Source organism: Panthera onca, chromosome B4 (assembly GCF_046562875.1).
Source record: "Panthera onca isolate mPanOnc1 chromosome B4, mPanOnc1 haplotype 2, whole genome shotgun sequence".
In the NCBI taxonomy this organism is placed as follows: domain Eukaryota; kingdom Metazoa; phylum Chordata; class Mammalia; order Carnivora; family Felidae; genus Panthera; species Panthera onca.
In genome coordinates, this window is record NC_138345.1 from 55,580,076 (window position 1) to 55,595,542 (window position 15,467).

At 40.6% G+C, this 15,467-nt stretch overlaps 1 protein-coding gene across 2 annotated transcripts in view; it reads right to left on the reverse strand.

Annotated features, from left to right (window-relative positions):
• Window positions 1-1,424, reverse strand: part of ST8SIA1 (ST8 alpha-N-acetyl-neuraminide alpha-2,8-sialyltransferase 1) — a 153,948-nt gene extending 152,524 nt beyond the window's left edge. Inside the window, exon 1 of one of the 2 annotated variants that reach the window (XM_060658152.3) lies at window positions 1,059-1,399. In XM_060658152.3, coding sequence (XP_060514135.1) covers window positions 1,059-1,294 — 236 coding nt within the window. In that variant the 5' untranslated portion in view covers window positions 1,295-1,399. Of the gene's footprint in view, window positions 1-1,058 lie in introns of both variants that reach the window. The other variant, XM_060658151.3, reaches the window with a different exon arrangement.
• Window positions 1,425-15,467: the final 14,043 nt, after the last annotated feature.

Here is a 15,467-nt window from a genome sequence, read left to right on the forward strand (position 1 = left end):
GGGGACTGAAGGGGAAAGGGGCTCTTGACAGTGGTGTGTCCCCTCAACACACCCAGAAATGTGGAGAGGAAGGGGAAGCTGCACTGCCTTCCCTCCAATCTAACTACACAACCCCTGCTGCCAAGGACTTATTTTTAGACACTTCAGCTGAAATTCCCAGAAAGGAAGGGAAACTACAACCTCTGAGCGATCTTCAGAGTTCTGATTTCCAACCTGGCTTGCATTTTTTTGTTTGTTTTCTGACTTCAAGTCTCTACCTAACGCCCAACTCCCATCCTCCAGAAGGCATCCACAAGATGTCTAAGTCACAAGAAAAAGAAAAAAAAAAAAAAAATAGAGCTGAGAGCTGTAGAGCCTTATGTGATGAAAATTCCAGCTCCCACACATCAAAGGGACATGACCTTGAAGTAACTCCTCCTTCTGAAGACTCAGTTTGTGGTTTGTAAGATGGGAATAATAATATCTGTTATTAGAAAGTTGTTGAAGTTTCAATAAAAATTGCACAGTACCCAGCTCTTAATAGGGCATCAGTAAGGACTCTGTGTTTTGTCACTGGCACACTGCACAAAGCAGCGGGATCCGGGCTAGGTGTCCATGTTTTTCCTGCCCAAGATTTGTCCATCACTCCCTCATTAGTGATTTGTTACCAACCACTCACCTAACCTCAGGAAGATGCCTCTTAGCTGCTTCTAGTTATCTATAGTTTCAAACATCTGCAGCGCCCAAGAGCTAAATTCTCATTAAGTACAAAGGACAAAGTTAGCCTGGATTCTCCTTCCCACCAGTTATCTGCAAATCGTTGACTATAACTCAGGCTGGGGAAGAAACGCTTCAGGCTTTACATGGGCAAAGCAGGTGTCTGCATATCTCTTGGGGCCAGGGGTGTTAAGGACCCCTGACTAAAGTCTTCAGGTTTAGAAATGGCAAAGAAAGGGGGTAGGACAAGAAGGACTGGATGAAAGAGATGCCTCTGCAAGGCAGTCCTAGCCAGTGACCCTGTCCTCGGCGCACCGGGAGTAAAGGACACGAGCGGGGAGGAGCTGCAAGGGGAGGAGTACCTGAAGACTCTCGCTGCTGTCTGGTTCCTTCTCCACGCCGTGCCCTGTTGCAGCACCCCTTGTACGATCTCCTTCTCGTTGGGCAGTCGGTAGACTGGGAAGACGTAGAGCCAACAGAGGACCACGACGCAAAGGGCACTGGCTCCCACCGGCAGCCGGGTCCTCGGGAACTTCCACGCCAGTACTGCCATGGCCCCTCTGGACGTGTGTCGCCGGGCCCGCCCGCAGGGGCTCATCGCAGCCCCGGGGTCCCCAGGGGGCGGCTTCAGCACAGCGTTAGGCAAAGTGGCAGCAGAGGGTCCCCCCACCGCCGGCCCCCCATGCACACACACCTTCCGCTTTCTGGCTTGCACTGGCACGCACGTTTCTTCGGCCCCCACGGCCCCAAAGGTCAGCGCAAGGATTTTTTTAAATGCAACTTTTTCAATGGTTTCTTTCTAGGGGAAGTGGCCGGGGGGCGAATCACGAGCTACGGTCATGGTCGCTTCCCCTGCAGAAGGCGGGCGCTGGGGTCTCCGAGAGCGCAGAGAGCGGCCGCGGCGAGTCGCTCCCGCCGGTTCTGCAGCATCACTGTCGCCCTCGGCGCGGGTCCGGGGAGAGGCTCGGCTCCCTCCCAGACTACTGGCCCGCGGCGTCCGCTTCTGAGAGATGCTCTGGCGCCCTTCGCCGCCTCTCCCCGCCTCCCGTGCTGCTTCACCGCCAGGCACCCCCCAGACACGCTCCCCGCGCCGCGCCAAGTCCTTGGAAATTTCCACCGCGGCCCGGGACCGCTATCCTGCCCCGGGCTTCTCCGCCTTGCCCGCCAGGACCCTCGCTCCCCACCCCTCCCGGAGAAGAAAAGAACTCGCTCTCATCAGTTAATTCAGCGGCGCGCCGCAGCCTTCCGCTGCGCCCCGGACTTCGCAGACAAACGCCCGGGGATTGGTGGAAATCAAGGTCTCCCCCGCCTTCCCCCACCCGCAAATTTGCCTCCTTCGACCCGTTCAGATCCACGACGCTCGCCTGGAGCGCGCGCCTCTCCCTCCCTCCCTTGTTCTCTGGAGATAGAGGCAAACAATAAAAAATAACCCCCCTCTCCCAATGTATGTATATATTTGAGTGTGGCAGAGAGTGGCTGATAACCTGACCCTTCGGCACGCGGCCGGCGCGCCGGAGCTATCACTCCGCCACCGTCACCCTTGTCTCTCTACAACTGGTTGGTTATTAACCCGCAGTGAGGCGCGAGGAGGCCGGCGGAGATTTATTCCTTCCTGGGCCCCCACCCCCATTACCCGATTCCAGCGCCCCGGCTCCAGCCGGCGCACGCGCGCGCGTGCACACACACACACGCACACACTCAGATACACTCACTCCGATGCTCACGGACCCGCACGCGCGCGCACGGGGAGGTGCGTGCACACCGGGGTCCTCCGCCTCGACTCCGCCCTGCAGGGAAAGGCGCTGCTGCATCCAGATGTGCAGGCAGCTGGTGCCCAAGCTCCCAGACCTCGGGACTTGATAATGCCTCGGAGGCGCGTTCATCTCCTCTGCCATTTAGATTAAAGGGCCGTTTGTTTTTAGACCTCTTCCTCTCTCCACCCATAAGCTAATCGCAAGCCCGACCTTGGACAAGCGCCACTAGCTGAGGGACCCACGGTTAGCCATTTCAGCTCGCCTTGGCGGCCGACGCACAGCTCGGGTACCTCCTAGCGGTTGCCGATTCCATTTGCTTAGGCATCTCATCAAGCAGAAAGTGTGCAGGGACAAAGAAACCCAGCAGCCTACTAACCGGGTCAGCTTAGTCATCAGGAAACCAGAATCTAGGGCTAAAGCACCGTTTGCTCAGCTGACCAGGTTGCAGCACCCCAGCGCAATCTCCAGGGCTGCTAAGTGACCCGGTATCTTTCTCCAGCATCTTTCTCCACTGAGAGCTGAAAGTTGAGAAGTTGATGTAAAGTTATTTACCAAAAATGACCAAACGACCACTATAGTCTCAATATTCCAACACGACTAAGGCCTCTTAGGAGAATTACCCTCCACGACCGGGCATACCCCAGGAATCTCTGTTATTTAGGTAAATCATTAGCGACGAGAGCTACGAAATTCCAAAGTTATATCTTACCATAGTGGAGCCTAATGAAGATTGTTTGAAATGAAGATCACCTGAAGTCCTGCAAAGTAACCAACCCACCTTCTTCTGTTCTGAAAAGGCGAGGGATCTTTCCCAGAGTTGCCATAACTATGGATAAATCACTTGCCGTCTTTTTTCCTACAATGCAAATAGAACACAACCCATCCCAACTAAAAGAGATAGTTGCAGAGCAAATAGCAAATAAATAACCCAACTACCCAAACTAAGACACTGCAGTTATGAAGGGGCTACGTAAATGTTTCCTCATTCAACATCATGGAAATGCATCAAAGTTCTGTCATATTGAGAGACTTCTGTGATGCAGTGTGCTCTTTTTCTTTCTTCTGAAAACCAAGATTCTCTTACCTTTGTTGTCTCTTGCCTAACCCTACAATCCAACCTCATTCCCTGCTTTTCCTTAACATGACCACCAAATCTAGACAGGCTTAGCCCTCACCCTTCCAAGTCACACAGGGATCACTTCAGCACTGTATTGTAGGGTCCACCTCCTTCTTGCATGGGATGTCTTTTTTCTCCTTTCATACTAATCCAATGCATCATTAAAAGCCAACCCAAATGGCTAAAAATTTTGCCCTCAATATGTGTTCCCAGACCACCTAAAATATACACTTCCTGGGATAGGAATTCAGTAAATGTTTGTGGCTTCTTCTCCTATTCCCTTTGACCTACTGCTCTGAACATCTATAGTATTTGCTTGCTCCAAGAAGTAATAAGACATTTAGATATGTTGTACCACTAGCATTTTTCATATGTAACTTTGTCCCAACAACTGGGCAGTAAGAGTATTTGGCCTTGTATATCAAACGATAAGCCTGTGCTCTTGATCCAAATGACTTTTAGTAGGTAGCTTACGTATTATTTTCTATGTCTGCATCTGAGTACACAACAGGGTCTACTCAGGACCTAAACTACTTTTAAAATTCTATAAATGTTTATTTACTGAACCAGTAAACATGATGTGTAAAGCTATTTTATGCCATAAGTAAACATGATGGGAGGCACTTTTGTGACATCAGCATTGTAGTGGAAGCCAGTATAAGGGATAAAAACCACCACAGAATTGAAGCCATGGAGAAAAGAGGAAAAAGAGAAACTCTCATCGAGAAGTCAAGAGAGACCAAGATGCGGGAAGATGATCAGAGTGATTGGGACACAACCAATTTACAAGTCAGCTTGGATGCTAATGGGTATGAAGATGAATATCAAGAGTCACGTAGAAATCTCTCATTAAAAGATTAAATAGAATTGTCAATGATTGGACAATTTAAAAAAAATTAATGTCATCCTTTCTTCTGGCCCTCTCAAGTTTCTCTTGTCAGAATGGCTTGGAATGGAGGGACAAAAGCATAAAAACATGGCTTTTTCATAGCCAGTTACAACACCAAAGCAAATAGGCTTGTAGAATGAAAAGAGCTATAAATGTAGTTTGTCTAAATAAATGTATTTGTTTATTTCCACTCCCTCTTGTGACCCCACTAAAAGAATAGTAAAGGAATAAAAGAGGCATAAACTCAAAAGAATGACAGAATAGGAAGAGATACAAAAGCAGACAAACGATGTCAAAAAGTTTACAATCAGGTAAACAATTGAACAAGTGATAACTGATAAATCAGAATGTAGGAAGCTCTGAACCTTCAAGTGACTGTGTGTGTGTGTGTGTGTGTGTGTGTGTGTGTGTGTGTGTGTTGGCACAGGGTGGGGTGTATAGACAGAAGCCAACAAGATTCAAGCTAAATTGCACTATAGTAATCTTGAAAGGCTCAGAAATTAGAGGCACCTGGTACTCCTGGAGGTGGAAGTGATAGGTGAAACCAAATAAGAGGTTTGTTTGAAAGTCTTTAAAAAGAGCAGTGAAAGGCACCTGGGTGGCTCAGTTGGTTAAGCATTGACCCTTGATTTAAGCTCAGGTGATGATCTCATGGTTCGTGGGATCAAGCCCCTTGTCAGGCTCTGCACTAATAGCACAGAGCCTGCTTGGGATTTTCTTTCTCCCTATCTCTCTGCCCCTCTTCCACTCACATGCGTGGACTCTCTCTCTCAAAAAATAAATAAACTAAAAAGAAAAGGAGCAGTGAAGCCTCTAGATCTTGTCTCCAAATTGGCTTAAAACACAAGGTTACTTCTCTAGAGAAATTGGACAGTACTAGTAAGATGACCTACAGATTTTGATATTTGCAGGTCTCCAATCAGACAGCAATATCCTTGACTAATACCCTACGAGGAAGCCCACCAATTGATAAGCTCTATTCACACAGGACTTCTATCCTCTTTTTTAGCTTCATTCTTAGATATGAGAGTCAGGATCCCCATGCATTTGAAGAGAATCTCCAACAGGAACACAGAGACAAAACAAGCAAACAAGAAACACACACAGGAAAACTGGGAGGGCAGCGTGGGGTGGGGGGAATAATGCAGAAAACAAAAGAAATCTTCATTAAAAGATGTGATGAATACTTTTACAGAAATAAGAGGTAATCCGTGAACCAAGAACACAAGGAATATTCAGACAACCAAAAATAAAGTCCTTTAAAATTAAAAATATAGTAAACACACAAATTCACAATTCATGGAAGAGTTGAAATACATAGTTGAGGAAGTACCCCAGAAAGTAGGTCAATAAGATAAAAGAGGGTTTTTTAAGATAATAAATTACAGACTCAAACAGAAAAATAAACATCCAACTAATAGGAATCCAATAGGGGAAAACAACAGAAAGAGGAAAATTTTCAAAGCCATGCTAAAAAACAATCCTAAAATTAATGAATCCATTAAGGGCTCAATAAAGTGAATAAAAAAGACTGATACCAAAGTATACAACAGAGAAATTTTAGAGAAAAAAGAAAAGAAAAACTTGTGAAAGATTTAAAAACACACACCTACAAAGAAGTAGAAATAATAATGATGTTAGATGGATCAAAAGCAACACTGGAAACTATAAGAAAATGGAGTTAGGCCATCAAAATTTTTAACGAAAATTTTTCCCAAACTGGCATTTCTATACCCAGCTCAAATATGAAAAATGTGAAGTCAAAATAAAGACATTTTTAAATGCATAGTCCGAAAAACTTTACTCCTATGCCCTCTTTCTGGGAAGATACTGGAGATACTCCAGTAAAATAATAGGTTTACCAAAAAGAGGGAGCTAAGGATCCAAAAATCCAGGGCTTTCGTGCAGGAGAGACACAAAGGGGATTCCTAGGGAGATAGCTATGCCTCAGATCAAAAGAGCAATTAATTACTTTCAGTTTCAACTCAGACATAACTTGGAAGTTGTAACTCCCATCCTTACAAGAAAGCTGAACAAGCTGAAAATCAACATCTTTTTTTGTACTCATCAAAGACTTGAGGTCATAGGGCAAACCACCAGCTTCAGTCTGGAGAAACAGGCAAATCCAGAGTCAGAGCTAAGACCTGTTTGTCTGGGGCAAGAGATGCTGGAGCCATAAATTGGCGGGAACAGCTCAATGATGATTTGGAATTGGTAACAATGGAATTGCTGGAGGCTGAGTGTGAACTGGCATAGGGATGAGAAAGTCCTGGGAGTCAAGTAGGCATCCATATTTTCATGAGTTTTATCTCCAGGAATCCCACCAGGTTTTCAGGGTGAAAAACTGAGAAAGATCCTCTTGGTGCTCTAGCAGGGATAGAGAAAGAGTAACCGTTGTGAAATATGGCCAAAGATTCTCCATATTATTAAGAAGGGCACTTGTCGTGTTGAGCACTGGGTGTTATATGTAAGTGATGAATCACTAAATTCATCTGAATACTCCTGAAACCAACATTACACTATATGTTAACTAACTAGAATTTAAATAAAAATTTAAGGGAAAAAAAGTCAATAGCAAGAGGTTTGGCAGTTTCTTATGAAGTCAAACCTATACTTACCCTATGGCTCACCAAACCCACTCAAAAATATTTACTCAAGGAAACAAAAACATAGGTCAACAAAATACTTTTACAAAAATGTCTGTAGTAGCTTTATTCATAAAAACCCAAGACTGGAAATGTCCAAATGTCCATCAATGGGAAAATGAATAAACAAATTACAGTATCTTTGTATAATGAAATCTTACTCAACAATAAGAAGGAATAAACTATAGATATATTAAGTAACATGAATAACTCTTACAGAAATCACATTGTGTGAAAGAAAACAAACACAAAATAGTATATATTGTGTGATTTCCTTCATGCAAAGTTCTAAAACAGGCAAAACTAATCATTAGTGATAAAAATCAGAAGAGATTTTTATCACTCGTTGGGGACCAGCGAGTAGGGGTCGACTAGGAAGCAGCATCAGAATATTTCTAGGGTAATGGAGCTGTCCCCTATGTTGATGGAGTACAGGTAACACAGGATTTATGTTTGCCAAAACTGGGTGAACTTAAAACTTCATTCTGATTTTATGGAATGTAAATTTTAACTCAAAATAAAAAATAGGGGTGCCTGGGTGGCTCAGTCGGTTAAGCGTCTGACTTCCGCAGATCAGGTTATGATCTCACAGTTTGTGAGTTCAAGCCCCACATCGGGCTCTGTGCTGTCTGCTCAGAGCCTGAAGCCTACTTCGGATTCTGTGTCTCCTTCTGTCTCTGCCCCTCTCCCACTTGTGCTCTGTCTCTCCCTGTCTCTCAAAAATAAATAAATGTAAAAAAAATTTTTTTAAATAACCTTAACAAATATATATATATTTTTTAATTTGTAGCCAATGTGGGTGCAGTGTCCCACAACCGGGGGCTCTTTTATAAACCCTGGTGCTGCAGCAGCTGTGATTCTCAAACCTGGCCACATGTTAGCTATTTATTGGGGAGCTTGTATTCTGCCAGTTCCTGGGGCTGACTTACCCCCAGAAATTCTGACTCTTGGGGGGGTGATCTTGAAATCTAAATTTCAGAATAAATTCCAGAGCTGCTTAATGTACACTTGAGGGTTTAGATCTTAGTAGACATTTTTAAGAGGCTGCTATAATATTTGGCCCCAGTCACCTCTGCCATTTTTGAGTTGTGACATGAGTGAATTAAAAGATAAGTATGTTTATTCAAACCCATGTATATTTTAAAAGAATTAGGTATGAATTGGAAGATAGAGGAAAGGAACTACAACATATTGAGAGTCTAAGCTGTGCCAGGGAAGTTATTAAGCATTTGACATAGATAATTTCATTTAAATTCTCTAAGAAGCACACTTATCATTTATTATACATTTTTACCACAATCACCAGAATCTAAGCCCTTAGCTATTAACAGTCTTGCCTTTTAAGCTCCAGCAAAACCAACTTCCTTGAAACCTCTTAATGGGCCCTGGGCCTTTGCAATGCCTAGGATATATTTCCCCTTCATCCACCAGATGTACTTCTACACATCTTTAGGGTCCTTATGCATTATATGCAGTCTTTCCTGCTTCCTCCCTTAATCTGTCGGCAGAATTTTATTCTTCAGGTAGAAATTGTATGTGCTATCCTAGGATTTGTAGCAAAGTGTGTTTTGGAATTCTCTTACATGAATCAGAGATAGTCATTGGTAACTAATGTAATGCTAAATGCACTTAAATGTAAAAAAACACTACAAATAAGTGTTTGGCAGTCAAAAAAAAAAAAAGGATTCTCCATAATAAATTCCTACTTTCCAGGGAAAAAGACCTTATGATAGCCTTCTCCTATCTGAAAGAAGGGTATTTCTCTCACTTCAATCCCCAATGGTCTTCCTGTCTCACCGAACGTGGGGAAAACAAAAACAAAAACAAAACCGATGGTATACTTGCGAAGTGCACAGCCTAGGGACACAAGGCCTCTGAAAGACTGAAATTTCATAAGATAATAGAACACTTTCCCTGTCCCATATCTTACCACCACATTAATAGGGCTCCAATAGAACATTAGTAGATTACATCTAAAAGAGTTACAAGACACAGATTCTCTCTGAGAAGTACTTATGGAAGCTCAAAGTCAATAATAAGACAAAATCAATGATATTAGAGAATTTTGAAGCCTCCAGAGCTTTTAGATATGGAAACATTAAACACAGCCAAACTCCTAGCCAAATTAGCATAAAAATTCATACTAAAGGCTTATTTATCTCTGTTTCTATTATCCAATACATCACATCTGGCTTTCAACATAAAAATGATAAGGCATGCTACAAGACAAGAAAAAAAGTAAAACAGCATAAAGAGACAACGCAAGCATCAGAACCAGACACAGCATAGAACAATGACCCAGGTGTTGGAATTATCAGACAGGGAATTTAAAATCACTATGATTAAGGTATAAAGGCTCTAATGAAAAAATAGACTATATGCAAGAACAGAGTGTTAATAAGTAGAGAGATAAATAAAATCAAATATAATAAATCAAAGCTAATAAAAAATCAAATTAGAGTGCGAGAAATAAAATTACTACAATAAAAATGAAGAATCACTTTGAAGAATTCATCAGTGACAGGGTATCGCTGAGAAAGAATCAGCAAGCTTGAATATATGTCAATAGAAATTCCCCAAGTTAACTTGTGGGACAATTTCAAAAGGTGTAACATACATGTAATTGGAATAACAGAAAGAAAAAAAAGAGAGAAAGGAACAAAAAATATTTAAAGAATAATAGTTGAGAATTTTCCAAAAATAATGACAGACACAAAACTAAAAATCTAGGAATCTCAGAGGACACCAAGAAAGATAAATACCAAAAATGATACGTGGGCATGTCACAAACAACAGAAACCAAAGACAAAGAGAAAATCTTGAAAGAAGCTGGGGTGAGGCAGGGAGTGAAATCACCTTATTCATAGAGAGAAAAAAAAATGAATTATAACTGACTTCTCATCAGAAGCCATTTCAGCAAGAAGATAGTGGAGTGAAATATTTAAAGTGCTGAGAGAAAAGAAATCACCAACTTAAAATTCTATGTCCAGTGAAAATATCTCTCAAAAGTGAAGGAGAAATAGAGACTTTCCCAGGCAAAACTGGGAGAATCTATCAACAGCAGATCTACCTTACAAAAAAATGTTAAAAGAAGTTTTTTGAGAGACAGAAATGGTTTAGATAAAAAACTCAGGGCTAAATAAAGAAAGGAACAGCATCAGAAAAGGAATTAATGAAGGTACAATAAAAATCTTTTATTTTTCTTATTCTTAATGCATCTAAAAGATAATTGTTTAAAATAATAGTAATAATATAGAGAGTGATTATAGCTTATAGATAAGTGAAATAAGTGACAGAAATACTGTAAGGGTCAGGAAGGAGGAATTATAAATACTCTGCTATAAGGTACCTGCACTACACATGAAGCAGTATAACATTATCTGAATGTGGACTTAAACTAAAAATGTATACTGTAATCTTTGCAGTAGCCATTAAGAATTGTTAGAAATAAGTATAATTGATATGCTAAGAGTGGAAAAGAGTGGAGAAAAAAATGAAGCCATATAAATTGGTGAAAAAGAGGAGAAAAAAGAGCAACAAATCTATATTGGAGCAGGAAAACAGAGGACCTGAGAAAGGAGTTCTCCCAGAATGAAACCAAGAGACCACCCAGTATGTGTGAATGTGTTGAAAATAGACACTTATTTTAGTTTGCAGATGAAATATTAATAAGTATATAGAAGACTAAACCAAAGTAAAACTGAGTCAATAACTAACTCCAAATAAAACAAAAAGTTGTGCAAGGAAAGAAATATTCTGATACATTCAATCCATATTCTTAATAACATAAATAATATATACTAATTTAACAAAAACGTGATACAATGATACTGAGTAAGGTGGGGTAAGATGGGGGGGTATATAAGATAACAAAATCTTCATTTTCCTTAGAAAGAATACAACACATAACTTTTTTTTTAAGATTAAGAAAAGGCAACATAAGCACAGTATTTAGAATTATAGAGTGGGGCGCCCGGGTGGCTCAGTCGGTTGTGTCTGACTGTTGATTTTGACTCAGGTCATGATCTCATGGTTTGTGGAATTGAGCCCACATAGTGCTCTGTGCTGACAACTCACAAAGCCTGCTTGGGATTCTCTCTCCCTCTCTCCTCTGCCCCTCCCCCATTCATGGGAGCATGCGTGCACGCTCTGTCTCTCTCTCTCTCTCTCAAAAATAATAATTATTATTTTTAATAATTATTAAGTAATAATAAATAAACATTAACAATGAATTATGGAGTAACAACCTAAAGAAACAACAAAAAGAACTGAAAGTGATTGCCTCTATGAAATAGGGAATAAAAGATGGAGCAGGGAATACTATTTACCTGTTTATTTATGTATCTATTTATTTGCTTACTGTTTTAAGCTACTACCTGACTTTTTTAAATGTGCTTATTTTTTAAAATGAAAAATAATTTTTTTAAAAAAGAAAGAAAACAAATAGGAGGGAGCCAAAGGACATTCAGGAAGATGATTAAGTCTAGGATGCTTCCGGTAGAGATTAAGAAAAGAAAATTGATTGGGGTGCCTGGGTGGCTCCGTTGGTTAAGTGTCCAACTCTTGATCTTGGCTCAGATCATAATCTCACAGTTTGTGAGTTCAAACCCTGAGTCTAGCTCTGCACTGACAGCGCAGAGCCTGCTTGGGATTCTGTCTCTCCCTCTCTCTGCCTCTCCTCTACTCACGTTCTCTCTCTTTCTCAAAATAAATAAATAAACTTTAAAAAAAGATAAGAAAAGAAAAAAGTTGATTAAAGAAACACTTAGGGGATAAAGTTTATAGGAGTTGGAGATGAATTTGAAAAAAGACATGAAGGAAATGTACGTATTGAGGGTAACTCATAGATTCTGGCTAAATTATAGGAGGTGCTATTCCTAAAGACAGCAAACAGTAGAAGAGGAAAAATCTGGGTCTGAGGACCTGCATTTTGTGTTAGACATGTGGATTTGAGGTGCCTTTGAGACATCATCAAGACAGGGATCTATCTATTTGTATCCAGAACTCAGTGGAGAGATTTGAGCATGATATATATTTGGAAGTCACAGGCCTATAGATGGTGACATAGATGAAATTGCTTAGTGGAGAAAAACACAGGAAGGAGAGAACAGTGCCTAGGAATGAGCTATGAATACTAACTACAGGTAGGCAAATAAAAGAGGATGAGTATGTAAAAGGGCTGGAAAAGGCTTGGCCCCAAGGGGTGGAATGAAAATCCAGAGTAGAGTGTCACTGAAGGCAAAGGAATATTGACTAAAGACATGATCAATGGTGCATAAGAATGTCTCTTCCCTCATATGGAACATATTTTTGAGGTGATCCAAGGAGGATTGGTCATGGCCTGTTTGGAATATCAAAATTTCAGTGGTTGATATTTAATCATTTCAAAAAATATAGGTTTAGTAAACTATAGTTCTAGGGAGAAATGGCCATATTAACATATAGCAACAGTTTCCATGATTTCAAAACAAAGCATTTCAGATGCATTAAATATAAGGAGGAGAACAAGTAGGAGAAGGTGACCTAGCATTTACTGAGATACTACGTATGGCACTTAACACATTTTAACTCATGTAATCCTTAAAACAATTCTCTGGTCTATTACATATCTCTATTCCCATTTTTCAAAATAGTTATTTGAAGCATGTAGAAGTTAAACAACTTACATCATTTTATTCTCATTCAAGGTCTGCCTAGAAAATATCTTACCAAACTTTTTAAACATAGGGTTTTTTTTTATGGGGAGTAACCCTATGCAACAGAACTGAAGGGACTTGAGGTATTATTCTTCCCATATATATTCAGAAATTTCTTAATAAAAGTGAGTTAACATTTTTACACTGAAAAGAATAATTATTGATTAAATTAATGCATGCTAAACATTCATCTTTAAATTAAGAAAATTCTAGCTTATAGATAGAAAGAATGAAGTATTAGAGAATTTATGCCAACTAATTAGTACTAAATTCTGCCAATTTTTTCTTTGTGTGTCTTTAGAATCCAATTTCCCTTTTTGCTACCGTCTCAATTCTGCTTCTGATTTTTTTTGTGTCCTATCATTCTCCGCCTGCAATCCTCTCACTCATCCATCTTGTGCATCATGCCATATTAACCTCTCTACAAAACTTTTAATTGTATCATCCTGCAGTGAAAAAAAGACTCCCGGTTACATAATATGTGTCTGAAATCCATAACCTAGCAGGCAGAATGCACCATAGTCTCACCACAACATTTATTCTCAGACTTATATCCCCATTTAAATGATCGCCTCCCACCAAGTCATTCTGCTCCATGTCCCTTACCTTTTTTGTGCTGGCTTCATTCATGTGAGCCCCTTTGTTTGAAATTCTATGTCACGTCCTCTGCCTATCCAGATCTCACCCATCTTCGAAATTTCATCCTTTTCATAAATGTTTATTTTTCCTCCACAACATTCCAGGTCATAGTCATCTTTCCCTTTATGCTTTTATGCCAATATCTATAAACTTCATTTAGCATTGCTTCAAGAACTATAGCAAGCTGGCTTGAATTTTCACTTCTTTTCTTATCAGCCTATAAAATTTATATGATTTGCCTTTTCGTTAGATTTTAAACTGCTTAAGAGCAGACACCAATCAAATACAAATAAAAGGCCATCTTTTACAGCCAAACCACTATGGCGGGTATAAAAATAAAGCTATGAAACAAGACAGACACAGTCCCTGTTCACACAGTGTTTATAGGCTCCATCCTTTTTAGCACCAGCCAGTCTTTTGTGTGTTAGTGGAGATAAAGCTGTATTTCGTGACTATGCCTATCCATACGCTACTAGTGTATCATGAAACAGACTTTTACATTATACAAAGTGCCAGTGGAACATGAAAAAAAAAATTTATCAAGACAACTCTGTATTCCCAAATTCACAGTCTAAAGCCGAGAAATTCACTGCTCTTCCATACCCATATATCTTTGTTCTTGTCAGTAGAAATATACAGAAGCAAACTTGTACTGAATCCTGTGGGTGTGGTTTTACCACTGGGCCATGTTCAAATAAATTCTTTGTGCATTTTGTAAATTAATCTATTTTATGGGATCCAGTGGAGACTAAATGCCCGCTTCATCTGGCGTAATACATTCATTTTTTTCTTAATGTCATTATATACACTATACCAAATTCTACCCACCATGATCACAAACTCACCAAATCTTTCTGGGCCACACGTTTCTCTCTTCTGAAATCAAAGAATTAATGCTTGAGAATTTTAAAGGTCTTTCTAGTTATAGAATTCTACAATTATATGCATACCACCTGGACTTAGAGTGGTAAACATAGTAAAGACAAGAAACAAAGAAAAAATTTCTTTAGACGGGTAATGATTAATTTTATTTGTCGGGGCGCCTGGGTGGCGCAGTCGGTTAAGCGTCCGACTTCAGCCAGGTCACGATCTCGCGGTCTGTGAGTTCGAGCCCCGCGTCAGGCTCTGGGCTGATGGCTCGGAGCCTGGAGCCTGTTTCCGATTCTGTGTCTCCCTCTCTCTCTGCCCCTCCCCCGTTCATGCTCTGTCTCTCTCTGTCCCAAAAATAAATAAAAAACGTTGAAAAAAAAAATTAAAAAAAAAATTTTATTTGTCAACTTGACTGTACCCCAGGATTCCCAGATTAAACATTATTTCTGGGTGTGTCTGTGAGGGTGTTTCAGGATGAGATTAGCATCCGACTCAGTATATAGTCGTCCCCAAAGTGTGTAGGTATCATGCAATCGTCCTGGGGCCTCAACAGAACAAAAAACAGAGGAAGGAGGAACTGCCTCTCTTTTCTCCCTGCATGTCTGCTTAAGCTGAAACATTGGTCTTCTCCTGCCTTGGACTGGAATTTACACCTTCATCTCCCCTCATTCTCAAGGCTTTAGACTTGGACTAGAATTATAACCACTGGCTTTCCTGGCTCCCCAGACTGCAGATAGTGAACTTCTCAGCTTCATAATGACTTGAGCCAATTCCTCATAATAGATATGTGTGTGTGTGTGTGTATGTGAGTGTGTGTATACATATAGATATGTATGTATGTGTATAAACATACACATGAACACACTCACACACTCACACTACTGGTTCTGCTTTGCAGTAGAACTCTTATACAAATTGCAAAATGACAATGAGATTGAGGAAGGTGAGGCCAAAGAGGCTAGAATGGGGATCTAGATGTAGCTCCTACTGTACTTACTAAAACAAACACCCTACCACCTAATGATAGAAATGTTTGAGTGCAAATGGAGCAACGAAAACTTAGCCTAGCAGTGCTGGATAAATACATGGCATTTGAAAAATCTCTTTAATGCAAGATTATATATCTGAAAATACTAAAACCGGGTAAGGTTCCTAATTATT